Here is a 26,794-nt window from a genome sequence, read left to right as displayed (position 1 = left end):
TTGCTTGTGTTAGCGTCCAGCAACCCGCATTAGGCCAGCGTGAACTTAAATGGTCGAAGCGTGGACTAGGCCTAAAACCCTTCCCACAGAGTACATTATAATATTGAAAGAAGACCCGTGCCAGCAGTGGAGACGTAATGGGTCGTGATGATCATGATGATCTATGAGAAAAAAATTTGAAACAGTGATTAGAATGGAAATCAATGAAACATTTTTTTTAGTATACCTACCTACCATCATAATATTAGGGTAAGTATTTAAATATGATAAGATTTCGAAAATCCCTGGCTGCAAGTGATCTTTTGCAACTGTTTAATCAGAATTATTGCAATCTACAAAGTTTATAGAACACTTGATGCAATGGCGCTCTTGCCAAGAAAACTCTGTATGGATGCCAAATAATCAATTTAGTTACAAAAAAACACAAAATCAGGTACTTCGCTATTATAGAGTATTTATAACTTGATTCACACGTATAAATCGATAGCCAAGAGGTGTGATGAGCAGGCAGTTCTTGAATCATTCTTTCATAAATAAATACTTTTATAATTATAACTTTAGAACATTTGTTCCTTCGCTGTAATGGTAAAATAAATTTAGCTTGTGGTTAATAAGATAAAATTAAAATAACTCAGATTGATTCATGACAGATATTTATTTTAAAATACTGCATCAATAAATTACTTTAGTATAAATTAGATTTCATAATATTTCATGTTCAACTAATGCTAGAATAATAATTTAGTAGACTCTCGGTTTTGGCGGCACCGCTTCCACTTCATTGTCCAGCACTGTGTCGATCACTGGCCTGAAAATAAAATAAAAAGTGTAACTGTAACCTAATAATAAAAAAAAAATTATACCTCAATATTAATTTGGGGAAACTGCCCAAAAATTACGCTTTATTCATAGATCTTTTATATATTCGTAAAACGCCTACTTTTTTAAGTTTTGGCGTGGGTATTAACGGCTTTCTTTTCAGGAACATTTTGTATCTATAAATAAATATCTGTATTTAAACAAATAATACAAATATCTTCCCCAGGCCAAGAATAGAACCGCCTACCTTCGGCACTATCGGCAGAGAACTATCCATTGTAAGAACTTTTATCCTTATCTCTTCATGAGTCGCGGCTACAGATTACTCTAAAGCAGTAGTCCTGCTTAAAAGTACCTATAATGTAATATGTTAGTACCTGTAGGTGAGGCAAACTTGACCAGTTTCCATATTCAGTGTGGACATACTGTGCTTCCTCCAATGTTTCTCTATGGGCAGGGGACACTGAAATATGAAAAATAAATATGATTCAATATTGTATGGTGTATTTTATTATTTTTGTGCTTGTTTCTTTTTTTATTGGGCAAGAGGTAATGTAGGTCAGCGAACCCACCTGCTAGGTTCAAGTTGGGATTTTTTGTCTCCCACCTTCTAAGTATCTTTAAAATGCAATTTACCTACAATTTACAGTAAGTATACAGCGTAGATGAGAGGCATAATAAGAAGCGGTATATTTAAAAATACTATATGAAGCTTAGTTATAAAACTTGTAGATTACTATATGGAGCTGTCTGGCAGACGTACCTGTCCCTCTACAGGCTGGCTGTAGTCCATCTCGTCACATCGCTGCGGGTAGTCGTCCCTGAAGTGAGCCCCTCGACTCTCGGTGCGGGCCCTGGCGCAAGCCACCACCTAGACAGAACACAAAACTGATGATGACCTCATGAAATTTAACCTTTTTTATGTTTATATAAATTGCATGGCATCAGGTGGCAGGACGCAGATTTGTAAGCCACAAACGGGTGTAAATCAAACCAGATAATTTACTTCATTGATTTAGACATCAACATCAACATGCTCTATGACAATGCAGAGCTGACCGCCAACCTCCTGTAGTAGACTTACAGAAGGACACTTAAAGAAGAAGAAGAAACATGCTCTAATCGGTATTTGTTGCCTGTTGCTGACTGCTAAGTGTATAATGTGGTACAGCTGAGAATCTTTCATAGAGGCTCTGTCGGGCACCACCCGCACCACTGATTTGACAGCAAATAGCTCATTCCTACCAAGCTTCCAATTATAAAGTGTAGTTATATCATAATTGTAAACTATGAATGTGACCTGCACAGCCAGTTACAGCATATTCTGCAGCTCCAGAGTCTCTATCAGGTCGGTATTGTAGTGGCGGTCCACCACCTTGATGTTCCTGAACTCCTGGTAGCAGTCTTGAATCATCTTCTCGCTTTATTATACTATGGCTAGGCTCAGGTTAAGCACCAATGAAGTATTGATTTTTTATTTGACAGGAAATAGCACATTGCTACCTAACCAATTGTAGATATAACATATTATAAAGTAAACTATGAATGTGAGGTTACCACCACCGAAAATAAGCAATTAACAATCCTTAAGCGGTGTCGCTCGCTTGCCAAATCTGACTTAACTTGTATGGATCTGAAAGAATTTTTGACAGGCGGGCCACACTGCTTATACTCGTATATTGTTAATAGGGAATATGCAAGTGGTTCAAATAAAGGTCAAATATTATTTATAATAAACTTTGTTATTTCATAACTACGCCTCCATCAATATTTTTGATTATAATTTATTTTTGAGCAAGTAAATGCAGTTGAAAAGTACAAAAAAACTTCGGTAAATTCTAACTTCAGAGAAACGTCACCCATTTTCTTAGGGCAGATGTGACGTCAAAATTCTTTATATATCAATCTCAGAATAATAACTTCTTTGCGTTTACGGCGGAAGTTAAATAAATGTCAAGTGTAAACAAAGAAATGTTAATGTCACCGAGTGTTTGTGATGCTCGTTGTGATCAGATACGATGGATTCTTCCAATAGATCCTAGCCTCCTATAACCTCTCCACTTCTTGTTTGATATGCTTGTTTGTTTGCAAAGTTTAGGACTTTTTATATTTTTTGTTGGTAGTGTATGGGCTGCCACTAGTTGTTCTATTGTAATGAGGCGTAAACAGCCATAGAGATATATGATAGATTGTGATATGATTACACTGATTAGTAATAGTAGTTTTTATTATAAATAAAAGATAATATGTATGTTATACGTTGTTATTTTGTAGAATTAAATTCGGGGATAATCATGTAGCATGTGAAAGAAAACATCGTGAGGAAACCTCAATATTTAGATTAAGCACATTTAGATATGTGAACCCATCAATCCGCAGTGGACCAGCGTGGTGGGAAATGGTCCAAGCTTAGGAGAGGGGGTTTAGATACCTATGAGATATGCACAATGGTTCCATTCAAGAGAGCCAGGTGCAGGTTCTTACACCCCCACAGATAATAGAATAGAATGACCCACTAACCCTAGTCTCTCTTACTGAGAGCCAAAGTTACAGTAAGTACTTACATACAATACAAATATTACTTTATATTCATATTGCCATAATAGCGTAATATTGTGTACAAAGGTCCTCTGGTTTGCGCGCTCCCATTTCAAAAGAGCTACTAGTAACTATTTACGAGCTCCCATTACAAAACAGCCGCTGGTCACACTTTATTACCATTACAAAACAGCCACTGATCACACTTTATACACTTCCTTTTTCTTTTGTTACCATGACAACATCGGTTTGTTGAAAATACAAAAGTACTCTGTGATTACTTGATTAGGTAAAAAATCTATGCCGACTGACGGGACTCATTATTCTGAGCCGTGAAATTAAAAGTTTATGACGTCACACCAGCCCGCCATCCTGACGGGAATTTCAAAGTGGTCGTGGTGGTTGTAATTTTTTAACTTTCTTTAAAATACCTTAAATTACTTATTTTGCCGTTGAATTTTTTTACTATAATAAAGTGATGTAAAACTATCCAATAAAAGTATTAAAAAAAATATGCATATTCCCTATTGCTAATGTGTCGGTGGTGGTACGGTACCTGGACAGCCAGTTGCAGCATATTCTGCAGCTCGAGAGTCTCTATCAGGTCGGTGTTGTAGTGCGCGCCGCGGTCCACCACCTTAATGTTCTTGAAATCCTGGTAGCACTCTTGAATCATCTTATCGCCTGAATATGGTTTGAACGGGTGTTACATTGTAGTAATTGGCAAATAAACTAATCAAAGTTAAAATAAAAACGATATTCAACACAAAAATTCACATAACTTTTGAACGGCTCAACTGATTTTCATGAAAAATGGCTAGTGTGCCTACTTGGGGTAAAAACCTAACCCTAAAAATCAAAACGGAAGTCGGTTCAGTCGTTTGGGAGCTACGCGACCATAGACAGATACAAATAAACGTTAAACTTATAACACCCCTCTTATTCCATCGGGGCTTAAAAAGATACGATGTTCCTGGATATATTTTTTTGTACTGTGGCGATAAAAAAAACAATTATTAAAAGGCAATTAAACGCCCAAACCTTCGTCCAAGAGCTCAGCAGTCCTAAAGACTCCACATTGGTTCTGCATCACATCCCTCATCTTAGCTCTCAGCTTGTGAGTCGGCATGCACCCGTTGGCGTTTCGCACTTTCTCCAAATTATCTATGATGTCATCGCATATGTCCTGGAATATGGAAATATGATATGATTTACTATTTTTTTTTCTTTTATTTATAAAAAACAGGCATATAGTCATTTTACAATTTTGTTTGACAGTGCCATTAAACCGGAATGGTGTTGTAGTGGTTGTATCAGTAGTCGTCATCACTTCATCATTATAATGAATCCTAATATTATAAACGAGAAAGTTTGTGAATGTGTGTTTGTTACTATTACACTAATGAAGAGATTTCTATGACATATTTGACAGTAATCATAATTTGTACTTCAGAATTCAGAATATACAGGGTGACGTAAAAGTGGTATAATCAATATAATCATCCAAAAGAAGGAAAGTCAGAGGATAATTCTAAAAAACGTTCGTTCAACTTCGGACAGTTTTTAGGGTTCCGTAGCCAAAATGGCAAAAACGGAACCCTTATAGTTTCGTCATGTCCGTCTGTCCGTCTGTCCGTCTGTCCGTCTGTCACAGCCGATTTACTCGGAAACTATAAGTACTACAGTGATGAAATTTGATGGGAATATGTGTTGTATGAACCGCTACAAAAATATGACACTAAATAGTAAAAAAAAGAATTGGGGGTGGGGCCCCCCATACATGTAACTGAGGGATGAAATTTTTTTTTTCGATGTACATACCCGTGTGGGGTATCAATGGAAAGGTCTTTTAAAATGATATAAAGTTTTCTAAAAAACATTTTTCTTAAAGTGAACGGTTTTTGAGATATCAGCTCTCAAAGTCGTAAAAAGTATGTCCCCCCCCCTCTATTTTTATAACTACGGGGTATAAAATTCTAAAAAAAATAGAGGTGATGCATGCTAATTAACTCTTTCAACGATTTTTGGTTTGATCAAAGTATCTCTTATAGTTTTTGAGATAGGTTGATTTAACTGTAATTTTGCTGCTACGGAACCCTTTGTGCGCGAGCCCGACTCGCACTTGGCCGGTTTTTTGCTTTATTTTTGTTTGTGTCACACCGTCTTGTTCGTATATTGTTGACCTTATGCCTAGTTTAACCATAGTCTGTTAGATCATTAACACCCGTTACATTGTTTTGTCATCAATCCATATTCAATTCTTGACAGATGTGTACAAAGTTAACAACTAATCCCTTGTTATTATCTAAAGCCCCATCCACACGCTTGGCAAACAATGGCAAACAGCCAACAGCGAACAGCAAGCACGGACGTGTGGATGGGTGTTTGTCGTTGTTTGCCTGTTTGTGTTTGTGTTGGACAGTGTTCGGCATTGGTGTCGGTTGTTCTTGCCAGATCAAAGGATGTTTGGCAAACAGTTTGCTACGTATCCACACGTTTGCCAGCGGTCAGTATGGGCGCTAGCATTGCGGGAGGCGGACGTATCAACTTGCTACACTTTTTCGTTGGCGCGCAAAGCGTAAAAATGTCTGATTGATTAGCACCTACGATTCTGTAATTTTTGGAGGCTTCATCATCATCATCATCATCATCATGACAAATTACGTCTCCACTGCTGGGGCACGGGTCTCCTTCCAATGAAGGTAGGCCTTTTTTTTGAGGCTTATCAAAATAAAAATATAAATCAAATAAAAGGTCTAAAGCAGTACATTGTACGATTTCTATGTATTTTTATTATACCACCATCGTCTTTGCTTTCTTCTTATTTTCCTTTTTTCTTTCTCTTGCTTTAATTTATATAATAAAAATATGTTAACCCAAAAGTAATAGCTCGTCGTCCGCCATGTTTGCCGATTCGGAATGTTATGAACGTTCGCCAAGCATGTGGATGGCTGTTTGTGTTGGGTGATTGTGGTTGGTGTTTGGGACTTCGTTTGCTATTTGCGGTGTTTGTGACAAACAGCAAGCGTGTGGATGGGGCTTAAGAGAATATGGTGAAACTGGGGCTAAGTTTTGTTACATGTTGTTTGTCGCACGGCGCGGCGAGGTATGCGATGTTGTGCGCGATGGCGCGGCCGAACACCACGATGTCGATTCATAATTTCTTATCCATAGTTACAAACCAGTACTGAGTTTTTCATTGCACGCTTTCGATATTGACAGACTGAGATGAGTCATTGTTAGGACCACAGACGTCTTATATACGAGACACCACAAATGCATACATTTCCATGAAAACCACGCGTGCCGTATTTTGAACTAATAATGACAGCTGGATGTATGAACAAAAGTTGAGAAATGCTAAACATTTTGACTAGTTTTTGACACGCGCAATACGTACACTTGGGGAATCTAGTATAATTGATGTCTGTGGTTAGGACCAATAGCGACGCAGTAAAAAAAAACAGTACTCATTTGTTAAAAAAAATGGACTATAGTTTCCTTACATGTTTAAGCGTCGGTTGTTTGTCGCACGGCGCGGCGAGGCAGGCAATGTTGTGCGCGATGGCGCGGCCGAACACCACGATGTCGAGGATGGAGTTGGCGCCAAGGCGGTTCGCGCCGTGGCAGTTGCTCACAGCTTCTCCCGCCGCGTGCAGCCCTGGTACCGGCACGTCTTTGCCATCCGTGTGTTATAGATCGAGAGATTCATAATTTTTGTTATCTAAAGGTTAACAAACCTGTACGGAGTGTTTTTTTCGCACATTTCCGATATTGACCGAATGAGATGTGTCATTATTAGGCTATAGTTTCCTTACATGTTTAAGCGTTGGTTGTTTGTCGCACGGTGAGGCGAGGCAGGCGATGTTGTGCGCGATGGCGCGGCCGAACACCACGATGTCGAGGATGGAGTTGGCGCCGAGACGGTTCGCGCCGTGGCAGTTGCTGACAGCTTCTCCCGCCGCGTGCAGCCCTGGTACCGGCTGGTCTTTGCCGTCTACGTGGACTATGCACTGTGTGATAAAAAATGTGTTATTGGAATTTTTTATTAAGCTATGTGGCAATCATCATCATCATCATCAGCCTATTGCAGTCCACTGCTGGACTAGCAGGCTTCTGCCAAAGCACGGCACTAGATGCGATCTATAGCTTTCCGCATCCAATCATTACCAGTCGTCACCCCATCTAGATGAAGGTCGCCCTAGTCGTTTGCCTAGTCATGGTCTCCACTATAGAACACGTTTACTTGATTGGTTATCAGTTCTTCATTGCTCAAATTGTACAATACACAAAGCAGAATGGTACAAAGGCAAACTTAAGTAGCTAGCAGTTAACTCTTGCTGTTAAGAAAGCTTAAACTAATTTATATATTTTTTAAAATATTTTTTTTGTTAAGATTTGCGGATCATCACGTTCTTCAGATACAATTTTGACACTGACGTGACGTCGCGGCTAACTGTGTTTCGTATACAGTTCGTTAAAAACAAAACAATCTAACCTCTCCTTTATAATTGATCGGGATCCCACCCATAGTGTAATGTACAGTCGGCAGCACGGGCAGCGGCTGAGTGTACACGTCGACGCCCGTGAAGGTCTTGGCCGTCTCCGAGATGCCCGGCAGACGGGACTTGATGATGTCCTTGCCGAGGTGGTGCAGCTGGAGGTGGATGTGGTCCTTCTTGGGGCCTACACCACGACCTAGAACGTTTAGAACGGTTACGGCCTGTTTCACAATGTCTGGAAAACGGTGTGCTGTCACTGTATAAATCATAATTACAGAGAGTGACAGCATGTCTTTTATCCCACAGGTCGGCATTACCCTGACATTGTAAAACTGCCTTAATAATGTGTAAGTAATTCGGGGATCATTCTAAAGAAGCGTTTAAACAAGGCAAGAAGTTCCTTGTTCACACGATTGTAAGAGTTTGACAGTCCGCAGCCAGCATTTATATCCCCGGCGACACCAGCTCGCGTTAGCACTGACGTTTAAACGCACCGTTACGGGTACCAAAAAAAACTGATATGAGTAACATAAAAAGCCAAATAGTAACTATCAATAGACAGAGGTACCTTCCCGGATCTCCGTAGCTATGGACCGCGACACCACGTCCCGGCTGGCCAGGTCCTTGGCACTCGGCGCGTACTTCTCCATGAAGCGTTCACCAGCGCTGTTGACCAGGAAACCGCCTTCGCCGCGACAGCCCTCCGTCATCAGGCAGCCGGAGCCGTACATACCTGTGGGGTTACCACCACCGAACATTAGCAATTAACAATTCATAAGTAATTTGTAAAGATCTGACAGATGTTATGGATTGTTAATTGCTAATGTGTTGGTGGTGGGGCGGTAATAGTACACATTTTTTGACACATTATTAAATAGATAGAAACATATTACGGGTAAAGTTGCGCGCAGAAATTGCATGGATATTGATGTATATCAGATATTGATGAACGCAGCGGCAATGACGCGCTATGCCTCGCACAAACGTTCGTCGAGTATAGCGGTAGAACTGTGTCCATGATATCCCACATGTTTTATTCATTTAATTCAGATGAATGCACCTTTAGAAGAGCCAGGAGCAGTTCTCAAAAGAAGCTTCAGTTTCTCTTACTATTACTCTTACAGTGAACAGTTCGCATTTTGGTGTATTTTCCCAGTGATGGTGGTGGAAGGACCACATACCGGTGGGATGGAACTGTATGAACTCCATGTCCTGCAGCGGCAGCCCCTTCCGGGTGAACAACGCGCAGCCATCGCCCGTGCACGTGTGCGCCGCCGTGCACGAGAAGTACATGCGAGGGTAGCCCCCGGTTGCTATGACGGTGTTGCCGGCTTGGAACCTGTGGAGGGAAGTTATAAGGTGGCTACTGACCAACGTGACGAGGTGTGATGTAACACGTTACACAGCGAGCATTCGTGCAGCCAGTACTTAGTGTTACGGGGAAACCAGCGAGCAACGAGCCGCTTTTAGAATACAGCGTTGCGTAACATGCTCGCTGTTAATGTTACATTACAGTCCGTAACTTCGGTCAGTATCGGTCAGTACCCACCATAATAAGTACTGAAATGTTCGCCTACGTGTAAGGAATATGATGCTGAAAACTGCGTCAAAATCGGTTCGGTAAAACGCGAGATAATTGCGCGCAAATATACATACTTATGGACATACAGGTATAATTGAGAACCGCCTTTTTGAAGCCGTTTAAAAAACTGTGACGTCAGGCGAAATAAAGCTAAGTGTGTCTGGTCTGGTGCTTTAAAGGGTAGGTTAGTGGGATTGTGAGCGGATAATGTGATTGTTTCATCCGGATGGTGAAGATGTTAGCACTGACCAAGAGTTAGCTGAAGGTGCCCGTATTCGATACCGGCCGGGGATAATGTTTTTTTTCACACAGCTATTCTGGTAAGAGTTATACTTTTGTCTCTGATATGTCTCTACCGGTCTGGCAAGTGTGGAGATTGTAGCAATAACCCTCCAAAAGCAGAATTAACTGTAGCAAGATAAACAACAACAACTAACAGACCTGTGAAGGCACCCTGTGTCCATATTAAGGGCTAAAGCCCCCACCATGGCGTCGTCTTGCTTCAACAAGTCCAGCACAAAGAAGTCGGTGAAAAACTCGATATTGTCAAACTTTGTGCTGTATCCGTATAGGGTGTGGAGAAGGGCGTGACCTGTTCTGAAAACAATACATTCTAGATTATAAAATTTTATCCTGCTAACATTATTAGGGCAATCATTTCTGAATGTTTGATATTTTTTCATAGGAGAGCCTGAAGCAATTATGGTTAAATTTGGTTTGCAGGAACATAAATATGTATGGTTTATTTTTATCTAGCATTCAGCACGGGTAAATTTTTAAAGCGCTGCAGAGCTCGTAGGTGACCATTAGACAGATAAACGTTTATAGAACGTGCATGAACTATATACTTAGGTACTACTATAAAAGTAAGGTTTCGTTCGGCTTAATCAATGGTTATTCAATATACAAAAGAAATATGAAAGTACCCAGAATAATATGCAAAATAAATAGTAAATATAGTGGTGACATCTATCGGTGAAGTGTGTTATTTGCAAATGTTTCAGTTGGCTACTAGGTATTTATGACAAAAATTCTCTATATCTAGGGTGGAGCGTGGGTACATCATAGTAGTATTAGATGGCAGTTGGAGTTAGAAAAGCTAGATTCTGCAGAAGTGAGTTTGTACCAAGATACGTGAAAATAAGTTACATTGGAGTAAGGACTCATGATATCTTGTCTATTTTTATTTCAGTCAATACTCCTTCCTACTTTCGTACACTTGTAACTGCCGTTTATTTCTTATTGTTTAGTTATTTGCTGAATTAAAAAGAAAAAACAAGAAAACTAATTGTAATTTAGCCTAGAAAAGAAACATTGATTTCACGAAACAGTTACGGACTAGTTAACAACGCCATCTACCTAGTTTCAGATAGAACCAATGTGCGGCGTAGTGAACAAATTTAATGTTGAAGGGTTCCCGCTACCCTTCTAGTCATGTAACTACCAGCCCTAGTGTTTTCACCCTCGACCAGTAGCGGGAGGCACAATCGATGTGCGAGGGTGCAAACTAAAATAGCGGAAGCTAGGTACTTTTTCTATCAAAACAAGCAACTACTGAGAGCGCAATATCAACATTTCAGATAAACTTCATAAAATTTATGAGTATAAAATAAAACTGGTGGAGTATGCCTATATTATTAGGGTTATTATAAGGGTTAAGTATATCAAGTGGACCTATGCTGTGTAGATAGGTAGATCTATTGAGCAGAAAGAGCCACTGTGTCTCAGTCACCCCCTTTCGATTGTACCTATACAGTAGGTAATACAGGGTGTTGCAAAAAGGGTATACTAAGATTACTAAGCCGAAAGAGGATGACTCAGAAGGTCATTCTGAACAACTTTTGTTCTAAATTCTCGAAAAAAAATTACCTTTTCCATAGAAACTTTGTTGGTCACGTGAGTTTTTACTATGGAGAAATTTGAGTCACCCCCTTTCGGCTTAGTATACCCTTTTGGCAACACCCTGTATACCTAGCCACACCTGAATATGTAAACAAATAAGTCATAAGTAATCATAAAACCATAACAGCAACTGCGCACATCAAGTTCGAAATTGGAAAACGCAAACAAAGTGCACTCAGCTAATCCGCATTAGGTTTTATTCCACTTCTGATTAAAAAAAAACAAAATGAACATTTTAGGGTTCTGTGCAAAAGTGATATAAACTTCCCTCGTGCGTATGCATAGTATGAGGACTGTCCGTTCCGACTAGAAAAAAATAAATACAAATCTAATTAATTTCTGTCAAAGTAGAGTTGTTACAACTTATTTTTGAACAAAAAATGCAGTCAACTACCGTTTTGAAAAAGCTCGGTCTCTGACAAGAAATGATGAAAGTGAAACTTAACATCTTCACCTTTTGTGTTACTAAATAAAAATATTTAATGTAACTACCCATGTTTACGATGGTCAAAACTTATCATTATTATAGCATCAGTAAAAGCTAACCCATTTGGGAACGAACAGTCCAACACACACAAAACGAATCTACTTACTTGCATACATATTGCGAAAGAATGTGAAACTGGGATTGTGGGAACCGCCTAAAAATTTACTACCTATTTAGCTAGATAGATAGATAGAATATTTATTAATTGATCAACAACTGAGAAAACATTGTTCAAATCTCCGTCTTTTCCCACTATTTGCAATTTCCGATGTCGTACCGGGCCGTACGACGAATAGGCAATAATTACTTAAGGGGATAACAAAAGCTAACTAGCACTGCCAACTGAAAAAAACATAAGCTTTTGTTGTGGGTCTACAGGTGCCGATTAGTGTCTTTCTAAATTTCTTATGTACAGTATTAACAATTTATGACTTCGTGAATTAGGTCTTTATACATAGACCATAAGCCTTATCCAATGCTGTATTATCTGAAACTAATGTTAGTAAGTGTTTACTCGCGTTTGTGCTCCGGCCGGGAATCGAACCAAGCCATTACTACGTATAGTACCGTATAAAAACACAAATAAGAACATCAACATACCATAATATTATTATGACCGTCATGTTAGATGTAAATATACTTAATTATTTATAACGATTAATGTAACATCAAAATCTTATGTTTTTTCCGTGCCCAACATTAGCTGTAACATAATATCTACAAATGAAACTGAAATATCTAACTATTTGGTATCATGCATAAAGGTCAAAAGTCAGCTTACACGGGTTTCCAGTTTTAAAACAGAATATGTTAGGTACACCAAAAATACGTTTAGCTTTGGTAACTGAAATATTTTCGTTTACAAAACTCTACAGAGTTGCGTGTATAAAAGCTCAAAAACTAAAATTAACAAAAAAAAAGTTTTGCACAAATACCAACATTCTGTTTTTGTGTGTAGTTTCACATTTTATATTTTAGTTTGATCTTTAATCCCTTAAAACACTAACAGGGAAATAGTTTAGTTAGTTACAAAGTGTGACCATACCTATAGTTACTAAATCGTATTACTATGGCAATAATTGGTCTACAAAATATATTGGACGTCTATCTCCACGGTTTTTTTATTTATTTTTTTAATTTATCTCCACGGTGCGACCTTCATTATCCGGCAAACTTAGATTAACGATATACGAACACGGTGGTTTATCACTTAAATAAACAAAGCAAAAAACTTTCCATTTTTCACTGAAACAATCGTATATTTTTTATGGACTATACCTAATACCTATAGTCTGTTTTTTAATCTCAGATACTAAATTGATTCTGATCTGAACGGTTCATCAGCAGTAGACTGACGCCCGATTAAGTGACGTATCGTTCTATTGAAGGGACAATGGACTGTTCATGAACCGTTCAGAAGCTGTCAATTTAGTATCTGAGATTAATGTTTTTAATCCAAATGACGTTTGCGCAATCTTCAATGTTAACCCTATGCGATGAATTATATTGCACAATTGACAATATTGCGCAATATAATTGATCGTCTAGGGCCGCCTTAATAAAATAGGATTAAACAAAGTGGGCCTTACCACAAAAACTTGACAGTATTTAACAGATACAAAATCTGTCAAATTTTGTTTTAAACACTAGTTAAACAGTGTTTAAAGTTTTTTGTGCTAGCACAGAGTATGTTCAAATTCTTTTTTTCCACTTACCGATCTTCAACAGCACAAGTCCTCTTAGCGGGTTTCTGTCCGAAGCAAACAGTAGCTCCTCCGAACGCGCGCTGGTAGATTTTGCCGTCCTTCGTCCTGGAAAACGGCATGCCCATGTTCTCCAGCTCGTAGACCACGTGCGGAGCCTCTCGCGTTAGGTATTGTATGGAGTCCTGGGAAAAGTACCGTGAGAATATAAATAAATAAATATGTGCGGACGTACCACACATGGGCATCCCACCCCAAATGGACAGCTGCACAAATACATAGATGGATACATATTAAATAGATAAACGACAACCAGACACAAGGCAAACACAAATGCCCATCACACAGATGTTTGCCCTGGTCGGGATTCGAACCCGCAGCCCCAAGATTCGGAAGCAGCTTCTCTACCGCCTTAGCTACGGTGCCGTCAAACATGAAGTAAGTTACTTACGAACTAGAAATTAATTGACTTCAATTACTGGTTAATTCTGTATTTAGCGAGTCTTCGGGTACGCTTGGTGCTTTGTATAGCTACGGTAAAATTTTGTAAAATTAGTAGTTGTTCGAAGTCAGATTAGCTTTAAAAAGGTTTTGGATTTCTTCCCCCTTTTTTCCATTCCCTCGCCTAAGCTGATAAGTATGAATAAAAAAAAGTGTCAAAATAAAGATTTTTAAAATCGGTCGTGTCGTGTCTTTCAATCTCTATCTCTTTATCAATACTTACAAACAAATCTTTCCTCTTTATAATATTAGTTAAGATGTACGTTAATTTTACTGCATCTCAATATAGGTAATACACATTTTCGGTTAGCCTCAGAGAAAGTCAAAATCTAACTACAAACTGTAATCTGATAAACAACGGGAGTCTATTCTAAATTGCTGTTGTTTATCAGTGTACCGGCCTTGGCATTGAATATCACGACGTGCGCACAGCATGCAAACACCACACATCACCGGGCCGACAGCTAGCCTTGCTCAATTAGTCAGGCCCCCAAGTCTGCTAAGCAATGGCCGCACAGTTGTGTGTCGGCAGCATGGGTTTTGCACTGTAGGTATTCATTATACATGTGCGTTTTAAGAAAAATTTATTGCATCATATTGCACTACTGGGACTCACTCACCAGGAGAAAACGGATACCTAAAGTCGGAAAACCATTCAGACGACACAGCATTGAGCCGCCATTCTTTAGCAGACTTGAGGCCCAGGAATATTGCCGATACGACGTAGTGCGCTGAAACAGCTTACAGCATCTAGACCTCTGGATATTCAGTAACCTCCGCCTGCCAATGCCAAGGCTAGACCGCTGGTCGATACAATACAAATAGAATCCAACAAATACTAGCCTGGACAATATCGACAATAAACTGAACTTAATTATGTTCTAGCGAAAACGTTTTACTGTTTTTATAGACTAGTCATGTTTAACCACATTGCCCAAGGGATACTGTATAGATAGGAAAGCCAAATTAACTTTTTGATATTGAATATTATTTTTGATAGTTATTTATGAGTATGAGCCCTTTTCTTGTTATTGCTAAGGAGCTAAAGAAATAAATTATCTAAAATAATTATAGATAGAAATATACTTGGAACTCAAATTTTAGGTAAGTACCTACTTTGTTACTTTTGCTCGGACCACATACTTATACTTTATAATATTTATTATTGTAGTTAGGAAGAATACCTCATAGATTTTAAAAAAAAAATTAGTAAGTAAAAACTACCTAAACATACGAATTTATTGTAAAGGTTTGTGTGGGTTGAGAAAGTCTGAAAATTTGTCGTAACTACATTTTATTTCAAGTAAACAAACATTTCAAAAACAAAGCCAAGCTCGAGAGAGACGAGAATTGACATAGACCTTGAAGAGTACTTGTCTTAAAGTTGTAAACAGTATGCTTTGCCACAATATTTCAAGTTCTTTGTAAATGAAAAGTAACTTGAAGATATTATAATATATTTCTGTACCTATAGTTTATACTTTGAAGAAGTCCCGACAAAAGTAAAGAATTTCCTAGAAAACTCGTGTTATTCTATTACAGTGTTTGAAATAAGATAGTTTACATTTTGTATTCCTGCTCACATTTTCTTGAAACATTGTTAGAAAGTTCGTTTTTGAATCAGTGCACAGGAAAAGGATTTGTCTGCAGTTGTGTCCCAAGGTTAGACATCACAATACTTTCCATTTTGCTACGCTGGAGTTAAGTACGAACTACATTTCTCCGATTTACACTTCAATAATATTCTTGGAACAAAGTTTATATACAATTATTATTGTCGTAACTTGAATAAATTAAAAGTAGGTAAATAAATACGAGTACGTTCAGTCAAACAAACCTTCAAACAATTTTACATCGAGCTCCTTTTGTACTAAAGTTGCAATATATTTTTTCTCATGTAGGTAAAATGAGGTAAAACATAACAAACTCACTTTTTTTTAAATTAACGCGCCAGGTTTTTTTAGGTAAGTATATTTTTTACAGTATGTAGATTAAAAGAGACTTTGGAAATATATTTTGTACATACAGCATTACTCGTTATCTCCTTGGACTGTGATCAATAGCAGGACTATATATCAAATCGTAAAGCCCTTGCCAACGGTTCGTCAGAAAGCTACGCTCACATGCGGTTGGTGAAAGGTAATACCTACATCCAAGCTCGGGGCAGCTTTCATCCTGTTTCATGCAACGTGCCTACGACATCAATATGCCTTCAGAGGCATATATCCTCGTTCGGTAATTGATGTCCTTTGAATCGAACACCTTTGTATGTGGTCATTTGGTCGGTAAAGTAATTATGGTATCAAATCAGTATTGTACTATACAGTTTACTGTACTCGTGTAGATGACATTATACCTACGCATTATAGGCACAAGTCTGAGATTCGATTGAACACATTGCATGAAATATATTGTACTATTCTTCAGGAAAAAACAAGTTGGGGCCTGGACTTATTACCTGAACTGATAACCTAATGAAATATTTTATGTTTAGTAATAAATAATGCTACAGAATAGTAAAATAAAATTGTGATTGCTTGTTGGTATATATATAACCTACGGTTCGGAACTTCAAAAAACTTTGCTGTCCGTATCTCTATGTGTACGCACTATTAGGCCCTATATTTTCTCTTTCTATAGGTATTTATATGCAGCTACGATGATTCCTGTCACTGTTGAACTGTAGCAAAATTATATTTTATTTAAATAAAAATCTGGCTGCTGGATTTCAATATGTAACATGAAACCGTCAAACTCTAGCAGAAATTTATCGTGGTTTCCCTTCCGTATAGTCCGGATTTTATTTGTAAGCGAGTAAACATCGTAGGTCTATTTACCTGATCTCCCAGCCAATCAGAGCCCTTCACTGTGTCGTAGAAATGGTACTGGTATTTGTCCTCGTGCATACTTCCTGTACAAAAGAGAATTAATTTAATTAATTAAGTACCTACAAGTGTGATTTTTGGTTAATTTTGTAACAATATAGGAAAATATAGGAAGACTTTCACTAAACGCCACTGTGTAATAATCAGAAAATTTTACTGACAAAATAATATACATCCTGACATTATTGTGTTGGTCCAGAACTCTATATCCGGACATATCCGGACTTCTGCAAAAAGGAAATTTGGTACAAAAAATATAAATAAACAACCATATAATATATGAAATCACAGAACATTTCAAAACCATCGTTATTGGTAGCATATACCTATGGCTATCATAATATCAAAGCGTTATCGAAAACGGCTTATAGTGGCAGTGTAGTGCGCAATTGCGTATCAATTAACAAAGTGAATCAATTGGCATAAAACCTTGGCGGCCTTTGACAAATAATAAACGAACAAGATAATTAAGTAGTTATACTTATACAATGTATAAGTATACTTATACAATATAGTTATACTTATACAATGTATAAGTATAATTACTTACTTATACATTGTTTAAGTATAACTACATGTGTGTATGTATAATATACCTACACACACACACACAAAAATAAAGATAAATACTCTACTGATTGCATGAATGTACTGATACATACTAGCTACTGTCAAACCGAGACAAACGTTTTCAGTTCATCGTAATAATAACCAACTGTACCAATGAATAAAGCCACAATTATTTTAACCAAACTAATTCAAAACAAAAGCTCCCCTGGAAAGTGAGGTATTATTTGTAGGGACGTTTTTTGGGAACCGAGACTCAATCTTGTTGGTTTATTGTTTATCAAAGATGGCCGCCCAACTGCTCTCTATCTGATTTAATAGCAATTTAATTAACCAATACATTTATTGTATAGGTCATATTCTAAGTAGTATTTCATTTTATCTTTTACGATTTCACTTATCAGTACGTACACACATTTTGAAAATAATATACTTATTAAGTACTTAATTCAATGCCATCAACACTGTTAGTACACAATAATATCAATTTTAAAAAGTACCCATGTAGGTATTTAAATAAATAAAATGACATAGTAAACTTAGTTTTCTGGACGATATTACATCAATACCGATCGGGTTTAATTTCCCTCAAGACTTGATTGCAGCCCTCGGTTCGATACGTACATTCTATAGAACCTTATAGGACTATGGAAGTGCGAAGGTGTACAGAATACGACCTGTAGCTCTCTGGTGATATACCTACGTTGAGTTGAAATTGAAAAGTGTAAGATAAAAATACCGGTATTTGGATGGCAGTATATAAGATACTGTACAAAGGTACTTGTATTCAATCTTTTTCTAGATTTTCTTTTCGATTCTCTTTCGCCGCTATTGACTTAGCTAAAACTACATTTTGTGTTTTCAGAATCGATATCATTGATCATCGGTGAAATTTAAATGTGCGCGTTCAGAATCGCTACCAGTACATAGATACCTTTGTGCCTACAGAGTCGACATCATTGATGAAATTAAAATTTGTGCCTTCAGAATCGGCATCATTGGTGTAATTAAAATTTGTACCTTTAGAATCGCCAGCATCCATCATATGTATGTATATGGAACTGCCTGTACCAACTGAAAATCTGACCTTGTTGGAAAATTACCTAGTCGGAAAATGACGTACATGGAATCTGACCTACTGGGAATCTGACGTTCATACCCGATATCGCCTATATTGTAACCAATAACGTAGCATAAGCTTACTAACACCTAACACAATATGGATGTTGGTCTGAAAAAAATGACATTATTATATTACTAGCTGTACACACGACTCCCACGAGCATCGCTTCGCCTTAAAAAGTTTTCCCTTGGATTCCCACCTCAATAAAAAGTACCATATGTGTTAATCCAGGGTCTCAGCTAACTCCATAGCTGATTTCGTTAAAAACGGTTCTATCGTTTCGACGTGACATACACACTCACACACACACACAGATACTCACAAATTTTCGCCTTTATAATATTAGTAAGATTACCTATACTGGCGTTCATGCCGCCCTGAGCCGCGATGGTATGCGACCTGGTCGGGAACAGCTTGGAGACCACCGCCACGCTGAAGCCAGCCTCGGCCAGGCCGATGGCCGCGCGCAGCCCCGCGCCGCCCGCGCCCAGCACCAGGCAATCGTGCTGGTGGTGAGTGATGGAGTAGGAACCATTGCGGATAGATCCTGGGGAATATATAAGGAAATACACACACACACACACATGCACTCACGCCTTGTACTAATGTACTCCCTTGCGGGGTAGGCAGAGGTGCATTGCTGCACCCACTTTTCGCCAGAGTGTTATGTTAGTCCCAATGTAATAGGGGGCGGGCCTATTGCCATTTTACGGGCACATCCAAGACCTGAGAACAAATATCTGTGTTTAAACAAATATCTGCCCCAGCCGGGAATCGAACCCGGGACCATCGGCTCAGTAGTCAGGGTCACTAACCACTACGCCATTCGGTCGTCATAAGGAAATACAGGTACCGAAATTATTATTGTCCTTGTCGAATGTAAAGTTCAGCAGGGTTAGTATGTAGCTCTATACTGACGAAAAACGTACGAACAAGAAATGTCGTGCAATCGGTACGTTTAAATACAACTCGATAGAGTCGTGGCTCATGCAGCAGCGCTCTGAAACTTAGTTTTTCGTCATAAATATAGAGTGACCCCCAGACGCGATGGTACTGAGTGCACTGCTAACCATTGAAAAATCGGCCCTAAGATAAAATTTAATTGGCCGATTTAATATTATGTTGTTTTTGGACTGCAAATAAATAGAAGATTGCAAAGTGTGAAATAAATAGCCTGCTCTAGCCCTGTAGCATAGGGCGCTATTAAGACGTGACAAGAGTTCTCCGACGCGCTCGCTCTTAAGGCTGCGCAATGTGAGTGAGCGCGAAGCAAAACTCTTGTCACGTCTTAAATACGCCCCGTACTAGCCCTTCTGGTCAGCCTTCGGTTCACGTAACGAAGTTAAAGAATGGTAAATTATTAATTCATACTGTTGCGGCACGATAGCCATTCGTAATTACGTTAAAATCGATTTGCATGTTTTTCTTATACACCGCGGCTTTTTCAAGACACGCCAGTTTGTTATAGACTAAATAGACTGAAACCTTGTTACCTATATTAGTAGCAGTAGTGGCAGTAATATAATTATTTTCCCTGCTACATGTATCGGAAATATAATAATATACTTACTCACTTATTAATATATTTCAAAGTGAAAGTGCATCTACAGATCAAGACAGAGTGACTGAGTCCTGAACCAGGTAGAGCTTTGCTATTTAAGTTGAATCATCAAACTATGGCAACTAGACATCATCAGCCTTTGGGTGCCATTCGCAACATAATACCACAGCGGCCTTCTATGGAATTTCGATTATTCGATGTTTGGTATGCATGTGGCAGGTGAGTAGACGCCGTATTTCGTCGGCGATTTCAAAGCGATATACCCCCCTAATTTACCTAAAAATATTTATGATAAACAATTACAACTTATATTACAAGTGAGGTTAATGTACCTACATTCTGCATCTATTTTTCATCAGTGCAATGTAAGTAGGACCAATGACGATATAACTGCTAGCTTATTGTATTTTTTTAAGCAAAGCCCAGTCCTGACAGTCTGATACTTAAAAAAAAATATTCGTCCAGGCTGGGACTCGTACCTGAGGCCTTAACTATGATGAACAGTTGCACCGGCTTAACTATAATTACCTAAATGAAATACACTATAACGCTATCGCTTTGAACTCGTTCTGTGGCCTGAATACGGCCCCGCGTGACCATTCCATATGATTGTATTTCGTGGCTAGCAATTTTAGGATATCAGATCTGAAGGCAAACGTATATGAACCTGTCACACACATTGTAAACTGGATTGCAATTGTAAAGTTTACAGTTGGCTACTGCGTGGAATATTGATTTTTTAACAATGAAAGTTTGTTTGCTATTTGCTGTTGGCAGTTCACGTGTAGGGTTTGTTTAAATAAAAAGTGTGCTTGCTTGGTATTAATATCGGAAAGAGTAAAGTCGCAGTTTGTTCAAGCTTATTTCATATTTTACGTTGTTTTTTTACCTGCTGTGGTTATATGAGTATTAAGTAATAAAATTGGAGTTGATATAGGAGGAGGGTTCAGTAAGCTTTATAATATAATACTACCTATCTATTACGATAATAACAACATACAAAGTTGTACGGGTTGTAAGTACCTCTGTACTCATTACTAAGTCAACGATTATGTGATAGTCTTCTATGCAGATTTTATCTCAAACGTATCTTTGCTAAGGTCAGTTTACTCAAAATTATTATTACTTTAAACGACTTACCGGTAATAGGAGTTCGTATTTTGCGACCAACTATTTTCCTCGTGGAACTAGCAAACCACTGCAAAGAAATTCATTGAAGGTAATTATTTTATTTTATTTTACTTTATAATGTTTTGAGAACTTATATAGCTATAACTCAATATGAACATCTTAGGTAAATAGCTACTAGCGAATTACAAGTTCACACATGTGTTTGTAAGTGTATTTTTACGGCACAGAGTTAGTAACCAGACTGTTTTCAATATGCCTAGGTACACTTCTACCACCGCCGCGATTTGAGTCGGTCGATGTACGGCTCTGTCCCTCAATCCGCGTCAGAAGCCCTACCCCACGCCACAGAACATCAGTCACCAACATCAACAACTGGGGAAGAAGGAGTGGAAAATCGAAGAGGACCAACGTATATGCCCAGGACCACCTTTCCTGCCAGGTTAGTTTCTGTCCATCTTTTCCCCGCTTTCAGCCAAATAACTGAATTGTATAGAGTTTCATACTAATTTATCAAACTTTCGTTTTTTTCGTAGAAAAAGGTACTAACCTAATTTTTGGTAAGTAATTTAGACTTTACAGTAGGTCGTAGTAGTAGTGTAAGTACCCAGCGTAAGAATTTTTATAGGCAGATCTGAAAAAAGTCTGGTTCCAAACTTCCTTCTCCCAATCCACCTTATCTTCATCATATTGACAACACCATTGACATATACAGGGTGATTGGAAAGTCGATGTATTCCTTCAAATGGGTTATAGACGAAAGCATTTCCAGTCGATTGAACCCCATAATGCATTATCCGAATCTCGACCATTTCTGAGTTATTTAAGTTTAAAGTTTTTTTTATAATTTTGCCAAAATTTATGTTTAAAAGCCAAATATTTAAAAAACTAACCATTTTATTAATACTTTTTTTATTGTTTTGCATCAATGACACTCTAGTTAACTAATAATAATCATTAAATTCACAATATTCAACTTAATTTAGACACAGTGCTTCAAAATAATCGAAACATTAAGAAAATTTTTCAAAAGGTGAAAACAAAAATGCTTAATTAAAAAAGAATTTTATCTGAAATATGTTTTTAAGCTGTAGTGCTTGAAAATTTTTCAGATAAAATTATTTGGCTTTTAAACATAAATTTTGGCAAAATTATAAAAAAAAACTTAAAACTTAAATAACTCAGAAATGGTTGACTTTCGGATAATGCATTATGGGGTTCAATCGACTGGAAATGCCTTCGACTACAACCCATTTAAAGGAATACATCGACTTACCAATCACCCTGTATATTTTGAAATCATTGGACAACACAAATAAATTCTCAAGATAGATAGTTATATCTTACCCGATGAGATAGCATTTCAAATACTTATACGTATAGTATATAAAAACCGTGATAATATTAAATTTCTAAAAGTGTATCGTAATTAATTGTGTTTTGTAAATAATAAAATAAATATTATAATGGTTTGACGTTATTAAATTATCCAAACAAATATGATAATGACAACCATATGACAACAACAATATTGCATTGACACACAATAGCTGTAATCATAGAGGAAGCAACACTATGAAATTATATTTATTTTAAGGAAAGCCGTAGCGGCCGTCATCTTTGTTCCGAAAAAGTATTCTATTTTATTGATTTTATTAGTGTGAATATCATGGTAAAAAGTTCAGACAGCTTTAATAACTCTATCTATCGATACCATAGAACAACGCGGACTCGGGTGTACCCTCGGGAAGCCTCATAGCGATCTTTCTTGATACAAAAAAGGCTGCCAATTTTTGCGGGGGGAAATTTTACTGTTTACCATGATTATGTCTCATGGGACATGTCATTATGAGTTTTAATTCCCAGCAATAAGGGTTACGTGAAGTGAAATTTAATAATGAACACAGTGTCTTCATTTTTCTTGCCAATGGATGTAACAATTATCGATAAGTGTTATCGATGAATTCGAGAACATGGTTTAGAAATACTCATTTCAAATTAATTACAAAGTCAAATTATAAATAAAATAAAATCGCCGTATACCGTATCGCCGTTTTTGAATGAGTACAATGCACTGAAGTTGTCGGGTAAGTGGGCAACCCGACGGTTAGATGCTTTCAAGCCGCCCCTTCGGGCGGCCTCTGACTAGGCTTAACGACTGCTGCCGAAGCAGCAACCGGGACCCACGGCTTAACGTGCCGTCCGAAGCACGGAAGCGTCCAGAAAAGAACCATTTGAAATCGGTAACCCATGCTGTACCTACCAATGGCTGACCGTGTCAGTTGTTGCTTAACCTCAGTGATCAGTTACGATTACTGAAGCCAACTCGACTACGGACGCTTCCGAACTATGACCTTTTTGTCGATTAATATGTATCTACATACCGGTACATCACTATTGCAATTTTATGACATTGGTTGCTAGGAAACAGCTAATAACAATAAACCATGACCAAATCTGTGATCAAATCCGGAATCCGGATATTCTATGAATTGGCTGTCATTTTAGTATGTAAACAAATCATTTTCTATGAAATGAACGCTTTGCCAACTAGATTGAGTCTAGTGAAAATTGAGACTGCAACTAGTTTTTATAAATCGGTGGGCTTTTCTGGCCTACTACCCCGGCAGAGGGGAACGTCTGCCTATTTCGTCTCCAGACCATTCATACTCAATGATCGATAAGGTAGTTACTTGACATATGGAAAGTTACTACCAGTTATCGATAGATAGTTGAAACTGGCAGTGAGGCATGCCATAAACTTTGCACGAAGGCCTAATAAAAATTAATATCATGTTCCATCTCTTATACCATGTAATACTGGGTGATACTGGGTTTTAAAATTACTATTAATAAGCATGTTATGATCTTGTTATGGTAAAGTTTTCTATGGACATTAATGATTTTTTATTAAAATGTGCGATTTTATAATTGTATCATTTTAATTTTTTACAAAACAAAATTTACAAAATACATATTTATTATGTTCCAAGGACTTAAATATTACGGAAAAAATTTAAATTTCCTGAAAACTATTAAAACACCACAAAGCTGATCGTTTAACCTGCCCACACCTAAATATTTCAGGACATTTTCAAGCTGAAAAATAAAATATTTCAAAGGCATGCAATTACACGACCGATGTCAACATAAAACGATGTGTGATATGGAGTATTGACTACGAATACGAGTAAATTGCACATAATGACCTGTTCTTTGATCAAAATGGTACCCGTACTCTATTATTAACTGTGAATGAAAGCTCAGTTGATAATTGTGTAATGTATCGAGTACGTAGATTGTACACAGACACAAGTGCAATATGCATAATAACCGTTACTAAGTATACTGAGCTGTAGTGGGTAGTTATAGGAAATTATAATAAATCTAACCACCGTTTAAAACCCCTAACATTGACCATAAAAAATCGAATAGCTCTTGAAGGGCTTAACCGATTTTTATGAAAAATGGCTAAGAACACGGTAAGGTAAAAATATCTACGTAATGACCCTAAATAATAAAACGACACGTCCTTTGGGAGCTTCACAGACAGATACACACACAGAGATATACAGGCACGTTAAACTCATAACACCCCCAATTTGTCCATCGGGGTTTAAAAACGAATCCTACCCCTTTTGGCATTTCACATGGGAAAAATTGTATGGCTACCGCATACTGCGAAATATCTAGCTAGTTACTTCCTTCTTTTATGAAAGGGACTTTGAGATCTTGTTACATTCAGCAAGCGTCCCCTTGATTTTTCTCAAAGCTGCCGCTTTAGACATCGGTCGAAATCAAAATCAAAGATACTTAAGGAGATCGTATTTTCTAACCAATATTTATCCATATCTACATATGTTCAAATATTCAACAAAAACAATAGTCAAGTACTGATATAAAAATAAAACAAAAATACTGTATCAAAACATTTATTCATGTATCAGCATCATTGTGTACGCGCGGTAATCCAGCCGAGCGTTACCTACTCGTAGTAAGAAGTAAGGGGCGATTAGCACTTCCCGCTCCCTCGGGGTGATCGCGTGACGTCACCCATTCAGGCGACGGACAAAGGGCGAGGCCGCAGACACGGGCGCATGCGTTCAGGCACGCCAGACGACTGACGCTAGACATGGGGCTATCGATTCAAACCCGGATCTCTTTACCCCAGTTTCTCTGCCAACCAACTACACTTCATAGTCACTCACAGTCAAATCATGTGGTACCTACTAGTTGGGCGGATTGATTATTTGCACACAGTTTCAGGCCCAACAGGCTCTTGCAGTAACAGCTACTGGGAAAAGAGTCGGTGATTTAGATCCGACCCGCGTGTCCCATCCCTACGCTATACAGGGGTGGCCACTAATATAATGTGCCTACGTTTTCTCGGTAACCGCGGCCCTTAGACCGCAACCAAACCAAGATAGTGCCTTATAAAGTGATAAAACACAAAACTAGTGAGATGGAAGCGTAGCGACAGGCCACGAGCACGCTGCCGGAGGTAAGAACTAACTTTTTTTCCGGTGAATTGTAGTGAGAAATAACTTGAAAAGTTTGGACGCGGTAGCTTTACCGGGAGATGTTCACAATTGCTACAAATGCTATTGATCCATTGCGGCACACTGGCGTATTGCAAATACAGTGATTAAAACTATTTCATTCAACAAAACGCCATGTGGAGCTCCCTGTAATAGTAAACTAATAATTAGGTTATGAAGTGTTCCGCACTGTCTATTAATTTATGTTAGAGAGGGACGTACAGACAGAGACAGTGATTATGCGTATGTCTCGCGTACTACAACAACTACGGTACTACAATAACTGTTCTATTAATAAAACCTATAAATAAACTATTTATCACGGAAAGAGGTCAAGTATTAGCAGATAAGCTTAGCTAAGTCTGTGACGGACTTCCTATTGTTTTTAGGTTACAGTATCTTAACCTAATTAGGAGCACTAGATACGTTCCTACGTCTTTTTCGATGAGACACGAATAGTGGTATGCTTTTAGCGAGAGTACTAAATCAATCTAGTTATGGACTCACACGACTACGACTGCATAATTAGTAAACCTAATTAGAATAGATAAATACGTATACCTACTTAGTTAAAAACTGATTAATTAATGTCTGTGTATGTATACAGTTAAGTATGAGTTAAGTATTAAATAGGTAGGTGAATTATTAAAATATGCCTCATTAGATCCTTCATTTTATTTATATTGGGTGATTTTGGAGACGCGCATAATATTTTCACCACATTTTTTTTCGCGATTTCAGGATTTTCCCAATAATGAAAGTTGGTCAGTATGACTAGGAGAACACGCGGTGAAAATATTATGCGCGTCTACAAAATCACCCTGTATTTAGATGGTATATAAATGAAACCTGCAATATAAATGAAAATAAAAGCATAAATTTAAATTTGTACACTGGCATACATACATACATACATACATAACAAATATTATGCTCATGACTGTTACACTCGAACGGG

The 26,794-nt window shown here is 37.9% G+C and overlaps 2 protein-coding genes across 2 annotated transcripts in view; one reads left to right on the top strand and one right to left on the bottom strand.

Moving 5' to 3' along the window:
* Positions 1-640: 640 nt before the first annotated feature.
* On the bottom strand, positions 641-22,802 carry LOC105385433 (succinate dehydrogenase [ubiquinone] flavoprotein subunit, mitochondrial). The gene is made up of 15 exons (XM_048632913.1): positions 22,646-22,802; positions 21,311-21,368; positions 18,965-19,156; positions 16,872-16,945; positions 13,546-13,718; positions 9,883-10,038; positions 9,041-9,198; positions 8,428-8,592; positions 7,856-8,055; positions 7,176-7,370; positions 4,399-4,543; positions 3,914-4,041; positions 1,583-1,690; positions 1,197-1,282; positions 641-808 (listed from the first exon to the last, which is right to left on the bottom strand). The coding sequence occupies exons 1-15, from the start codon at positions 22,658-22,660 to the stop codon at positions 742-744; spliced, it is 1,920 nt and encodes a 639-aa protein (XP_048488870.1). The 5' UTR covers positions 22,661-22,802; the 3' UTR covers positions 641-741.
* Positions 22,803-25,243: 2,441 nt separating this feature from the next.
* LOC125491194 (protein SCAI) overlaps positions 25,244-26,794 on the top strand; it is a 51,535-nt gene continuing 49,984 nt past the window's right edge. The window contains exon 1 of the mRNA XM_048632574.1: positions 25,244-25,799. The gene's annotated coding sequence lies outside the window, so the exon portion shown is untranslated. The remainder of the gene's footprint in view (positions 25,800-26,794) is intronic.

Source organism: Plutella xylostella, chromosome Z, assembly GCF_932276165.1.
Source record: "Plutella xylostella chromosome Z, ilPluXylo3.1, whole genome shotgun sequence".
In the NCBI taxonomy this organism is placed as follows: domain Eukaryota; kingdom Metazoa; phylum Arthropoda; class Insecta; order Lepidoptera; family Plutellidae; genus Plutella; species Plutella xylostella.
Note: the sequence above shows the minus strand (reverse complement) of the source record. Positions and strands in the feature narration are given on the sequence as shown.

Bases quoted from the DNA above. Each gene is read 5' to 3' on its own strand.
- LOC105385433 (XM_048632913.1), bottom strand. The intron at 7,371-7,855 runs GTTAGATTGTTT...TTTATCACACAG, and splicing joins CGATCAATTATAAAGGAGAG to TGCATAGTCCACGTAGACGG. The intron at 4,544-7,175 runs GTAAGGAAACTA...TCCATATTCCAG, and splicing joins AACAACCAACGCTTAAACAT to GACATATGCGATGACATCAT.